Genomic DNA, 6,098 nt, shown 5'->3' with positions numbered 1-6,098 from the left:
CCAAGGGAAGGAGAGTCCACCACCTTCTGAAGTCTGCTCCACTGTTGAATAGCTCTTACAACCAGGAAATTCTTCCTGATGAAGTCCTGGTAACTTGAAGTGAGCAAAGGATGTGAAAAGCAAACCTTAGCTTTAATCAACAAGGCATATAAAGCTTTGGGCTAAGGAATCGCCTATTTGACCAAATTCTGTGGGTTAAACCACTGAGCCTAGGACTTGCCGATCAGAAGGTCGGCGGTTCGAATCCCCACAATGGGGTGAGCTCCCATTGCTCGGTCGCTGCTCCTGCCAACCTAGCAGTTCGAAAGCACGTCAAAGTGCGAGTAGATAAATAGGTACCGCTCCGGTGGGAAGGTAAAAGGCGTTTCCGTGCGCTGCTCTGGTTCGCCAGAAGTGGCTTAGTCATGCTGGCCACATGACCTGGAAGCTGTACGCCGGCTCCCTCAGCCAATAAAGCAAGATGAGCGCCGCAACCCCAGAGTCGGCCACGACTGGACCTCATGGTCAGGGGTCCCTTTATCTTTACCTGACAGCTGCAGAGCTCACTATTGTGTCGATCGAAGTCAAGAAGACCAATTATTGTGTTACAATTCGTAAGGGCAAGCAGGTTCAAGCACCTCACGAGCAAACAAGGGCTAATCCCCTGCCCAAACTCGTTTTCTTTCACATGGAGCTGGGAGGCAGTATCGCTTCTCAGAAGACGGGCAGCTCCCTCTCAAAGTGTGTCCCCGCCAGCGAGTTAGGAAATACATTTCCCAGAAGCCCAGCGACACCGCTTCCTTTTGTGCTCAGCTTGCAAAGACCCGCTAGACTTTAGCCTGGGAGCAAAAGTCTTTATGTACGCTACAACAGCAGCAAGAATACTCATCGCACAATATTGGAAGACACAAGAATTACCCACGCTGGAAGAATGGCAGATTCAAGTTATGGACTATATGGAATCAGCAGAAATGACTGGCAGAATCAGAGACCAGGGAGAAGAGACGGTGAAGGAAGACTGGAGGAAGTTTAAAGATTATTTACAGAAACACTATAAGATAATGAATGTTTGATGACACCAGATTGAATCTAAAAGACTATTAGTATAAAAATTTAAAGATTAAGTTAATAAGTTTTAAGATACATGGAAACGTAACTATATTAAGACACTAAGATTATGATGAAATCAAAATATGACAGAGGGAAGGAATTTGCTGACAGAATATAGGATCTGGAATACAGAGATGGAAGGTCTGGGGAAGTCGCAGAAACAAGTTAACGTAAAGAATATAAGGAGACAATCATTGTTTTTAATATTTTTCTTTTCTTTTTTATATCTTTTGTTGTACATGTTGTTGTATTGTCCTTTTTGTTTTGTTTGTTTAATTGTGTTGTGTTCCTTTTGCTGTTCATTTATTGTAAAGCCTAATAAAATATTATATATATATATAAAAAAAACTCGTTTTCTTCACATGGAGGTGGCAGGCAGTATCGCTTCTCAGGAGACCGGCAGCTCCCTCTCAAAGTCTGTCCCCGCCGGCGAGTTAGGAAATACATTTCCCAGAAGCCCTAGCGACACCGCTTCCTTTTGTGGGCAGCTTGCAAAGACCCGCTTGACTTTAGCCTGGGAGCAAAAGTTACCGGGCGCGCGTGTTTTTCCTTTTTCTAAAATCGTTGCTCGAAGGACAACTGCGGGCGCGTTGGGGAAGAGGCTGCTCCCTCCGGCAAGGCAGACCCGATGGCGGCGGCGGCGAGGATCCTGGTCTTGCCCTCTCCGCGCTGCCTGTGGGACGAGCCGGTCCAAGTGAAAGTCGAGGGTCTGGGGCCGCTGCAGGAGGTGACGCTGCGAGCATCCTTGGTGGACGAGAGCGGCGAGCTTTTCCAGTCGCTCGCCTACTACCGGGCGGGCAGCAGCGGCGAGCTGGACCTCAGCCGCTCGGCGTCGCTGGGCGGCAGCTACTCCGGCGTGGAGCCCATGGGGTTGCTGTGGTCGCTGGCATCCCAGACGCCCTTCAAGCGCCTGGCCAAGAGGGACGTCCTCAGCCCTTTCCGCGTCACCTACGAGGTGCTGGACGGGCGCGGAGTCTCCGGGCGGCTCCTCGGCGAGTGCTGCAGCGAGAGGAGCTTTCTGGCCGACGGCGTGGAGAGAATCCCGGTGCGAGAAGGCAGGCTCCGAGCCACGCTCTTCGTGCCACCCGGTGAGCTTCATTCACCCCTCCCCGAGGGTCACTAGGTTGCCACGCTCCTCGGATGAGCATTGAATGGCTCACCTCGGAAGCGCGGGCACTTCCCTTCCTGCCCATACATAATCGAGGGAGAGAGCCTCGACCAGCTCCGGGAGTTCATAGGATGGTTGAGTTGGATCCTAAGGGTCATGCTACTAATCCTGCCCACGGCCACCTCTGGGTGGGCTCGAACCAACAACCTTCTGGTTAACAGTCAGATGCACTAAGCCACTGTGCCACCCTATCTTGAGGCTTTGGACTTCTTCCCCCCGATGTTGTGAGGATGGTGGGGAGGGAGACTGCCAAGTTCCACAGGTTCCTAATCTCTGCTCTACCCAATAGATTTATTCAATTTTATTTGGGCATTTGTAGCCCACTGCTCTATGATAAGTTCAAGGCAGCTTATAAAGAAGAACTCACAGCAGAAAAATAAAATAGAGCTGAACACACCAATAGTGCCATAAACACATCACCATGAAAATTGCATCGCTGTCAACAGCAGCAGTCTAAAAGCCTCCACTAAAAACAAGTTATGGCAAGAATAATTGCTCCCACCAGTGACACTAATAATGGCAGTGGGACAGCGAGGACAGCAGATCCCTTGGGAAGAGGGGATTCTTGAGTTGCACAATACCATACTCTGATCATAAGCCCATTTTTTATGAGTAAATTCCTTTTCTAGGCTCTGGACCGTTCCCAGGACTCATTGATTTGTATGGAAGTGGAGGAGGTCTTGTGGAATACAGAGCCAGTCTTCTGGCAAGCCGAGGTTTTGCTACGCTGGCTGTTGCTTACATGCACTTTGAGGATTTGCCAACTTTCCCAGAGTTCTTTGAAGTGGACTATTTTGGTGAGGCTGTAGAGTTCTTGCGGAAACAGCAGCAGGTAAGAGGCTTGCTAGAATCACAGTTCTTTGGTGTTGTGTGCTGCCTGTTTTATTTAATTTAATGCATTTATGCCAAAAGGCTCCCGGAGAGGCTTAAAAGAGATCAAGTACTAAGAGGGCTCCATGCCCTCAAGTTCACCATTTAAAAAGACAAGACACATGAGGAAAAGGGAGCAGGAGGGAAGAGGTAAAATCCAGCTCAAGCACAAGTTCTCGCAAGTTATAATTCTTACGACATATTTATTTCAACACTTAATATACTGTCTTCAGTAGATGCCTGCAGTTATAAGCCCCTTTCAGTTTCCAATTCTCTTAAGAGCAGGTGGAGTGCTTTTTTCTTCATTACCGCGTAGCGCTAAATCCTTCTAACCAGTAGGCTTTTTAAAAGGGCGATAAAACTGACAAACATGGAGCTGACGGAAGTCCTTATCCAACTGTTGTTTCAGGTGAGAGCTACAGCGATTGGAGTCCTAGGACTTTCCAAAGGAGCAGATCTTGCCCTTGCTCTAGCTACGTTTTGGCCAGGTATCAGAGCAGCAGTCAGCATTTCTGGCTCAGGTGTTAATGCGTTTACCCCCCTGCGAGTGAAGGGGCTCACTATTCCTGCCTTTCCATGTGACCTGGAGAAGATTAAGTACAGCGGTGATCCCGGAGTTGTGGATTTCTCAGAAATAATGGCCGATCCCAAAGACCCAGCTACCTGGCACTGCCGCATCCCTGTGGAGACGTCCTTAGCCAACTTCCTTTTTCTGTCAGGGCAGGATGACAAAAACTGGCCAAGTGAGTCGTTTTGTCGAGAAGCCGTTGGACACCTCAGGCGGAGTGGGCGCCGTGTGGAGTTCTATTGCTACCCTGGGGCAGGGCACCTCTTAGAGCCCCCCTATCTGCCCCTGTGCTATTCCTCATTTCACAGGCCACTGGGATTTCTCGTGGTCTGGGGGGGAAAATGGAGAGAACATGCAAAAGCACAGGAAGATGCCTGGCAGAGGATACTGGCTTTTTTCAGACAACACCTGCTGGATTCCACCGTTAAAAGTAATCTGTAGATTGTGGTTTTGTACATGTGTGAAGGAGCTGGTTCTTAATGTGCACATCCCACTTGAGATGTCGAGAACAGGTGCGACGCCTACCTGTTCAGCCATGGCCAGGTACGCTAGTAATGCACAACAGACCTCAGCCAAGGGAATTGGTGAAACCACATTTCCCTCAATGGCTCTTCCAGAAACTGACTGTGGCAGTTATAAGCCCCTTTCAGTTTCCGATTCTCTTAAGAGCAGGGGGAGTGCTTTTTTCTTCATTACCACGTAGCGATACTATGAGCACTTTGTCAGGATATAAGTGTAATGAGTGTGATCTATTCAGCTTCATCTTAGAACTCAGATTTGAAATAACTTGTCATTTTGCAGCCAAAGAAAGGCATGACAAGTTTACCAGCGCACTAGTGCCCTGGTCATGTGGCAGAGAAAGGTCATACCTAGCACACCTGCAGGGGTGTATCCTCCGTTCACCTTGCCGCTTCATTTCCTCCTGTCTCATGCCATCAAAAAGGTCTTTGAAAGAAATAAATCTCTTTACTCATTTCAAGCCAGACCTTCTTGTGAACCCTACTACTTAGCAAAATTTTGAGAAAGCCTGTTAAATTTACACACCTGTTGCTTTGCTTACAGCTTAATACATTTATTATATTTCAGATCAACCTCAATCAATCAATCAATCAATCAGTACATTAATATGCATGTAGCATCCATACACCTTGTTGGTACCTGGTAAGAGAATGGCTTGACAGAGAGATCTGTTCAGCGAAAGGGAGTGGTGATAATGCAATGCATTATTGCTGGCTGAGGCTCGATGAGAAAATTTTCCTGATATGACAATAATAAAGTCAATAGAATAAATGGTGCAGAGGATGGCATTTGGTAGGGCACGTTAATAGTTGAATCTGATACCTGTCTTCTCAGAAGTAAGCCCTATGGCGTTCAATTAGATGTATTCCCAGATAAGTATGTATTCGATTGGAGTCTAGGAATACAAAACAGTAGCAAATCTAGAAAATCATTTTAGGAGAAAAGTGAACAACACCGATAAACGGAGAAGTCATCAAACTATGGTACAAATTACCAACAATAAACATGATTTCCTCTTGTTTCAGTGTAGTCGTTTGTTTTAGAAATAAATAAAGAGTAAGTACACTGCCAAGACTATTTATAAAACCAACAGAAGGCTAGTGTGATGTAATGGCTGGTTTGGGATTATGGATTTTATGGCGCCCTGTTTTAGCCACTGCTACATCAGGAGAATAATATTCCTCTTAACTTTAAGTGAAATCCTATGCATGTCAACTCAGATGTAAGTCTTGGAGGAGGAGTCCAAGAACCTGCACTCCTCCAGATGTTGCTGAACTTCAGCCAGGGGTAATGGGACCAGGATTGTAATACCTGGAGACCACAGCCAGGTTCTCCACTTCTGGTTTAGCCTGTACTTTGATTTTTTGGCAGAGAAAGTATAATCATGTTTACCATCCACATTTACCAATCCATTTATATGTAGTGCGTGAAAATTGCTGCACTCTTGAATTATGTCACTGTTCTTCCTTTGCTTTGTATAGCTCTATTCATTAAGCAATTTGTAATGATAATGTTTCTTTATATGTAATTAAAAGTGGAAAGAGCTGTCTCCACAGGGATTTTGTGAAGTTTAATGTGATATTGCTGCTTCTGAAAGATTTTTGTAAATCCCCTAGAGTTGGGGTGTGTGTATAATGAGAGAGTATAAATAAAGAATCTAAAACTATGTTCAGAGAGCTTTTTTATATATATAGCATGCATTACCCCTGTGAATGTTTTTAACACTGTATAAATGTTGAACCCTTCTTTTCTGATTCCTCCGAAGCGTATTAAACATTAACTTGAAACTGAGTTCCGCCAAGAAGTTTGCTTGCTTAAAACAAAACCATCAGGATCAGTTATTAAACTAACACCCCCTTCCTGTTCCAGTTATATGTAGGAGTA

The 6,098-nt window shown here is 45.9% G+C and overlaps 1 protein-coding gene across 1 annotated transcript; it reads left to right on the top strand.

Annotated features, from left to right (window-relative positions):
• The first annotated feature begins 1,458 nt into the window (after positions 1-1,458).
• On the top strand, positions 1,459-5,880 carry LOC310682244 (acyl-coenzyme A thioesterase 1-like). Its single transcript, XM_083450774.1, has 3 exons — positions 1,459-2,177; positions 2,887-3,089; positions 3,537-5,880. The coding sequence occupies exons 1-3, from the start codon at positions 1,718-1,720 to the stop codon at positions 4,134-4,136; spliced, it is 1,263 nt and encodes a 420-aa protein (XP_083306900.1). The 5' UTR covers positions 1,459-1,717; the 3' UTR covers positions 4,137-5,880.
• Positions 5,881-6,098: the final 218 nt, after the last annotated feature.

The sequence above is a fragment of the Podarcis tiliguerta genome (assembly GCF_965153285.1).
Source record: "Podarcis tiliguerta genome assembly, chromosome: 1".
In the NCBI taxonomy this organism is placed as follows: Eukaryota; Metazoa; Chordata; class Lepidosauria; order Squamata; family Lacertidae; genus Podarcis; species Podarcis tiliguerta.
The sequence above is the reverse complement of the archived record's forward strand: the minus strand, read 5'-3'. Positions and strand labels throughout refer to the sequence as shown.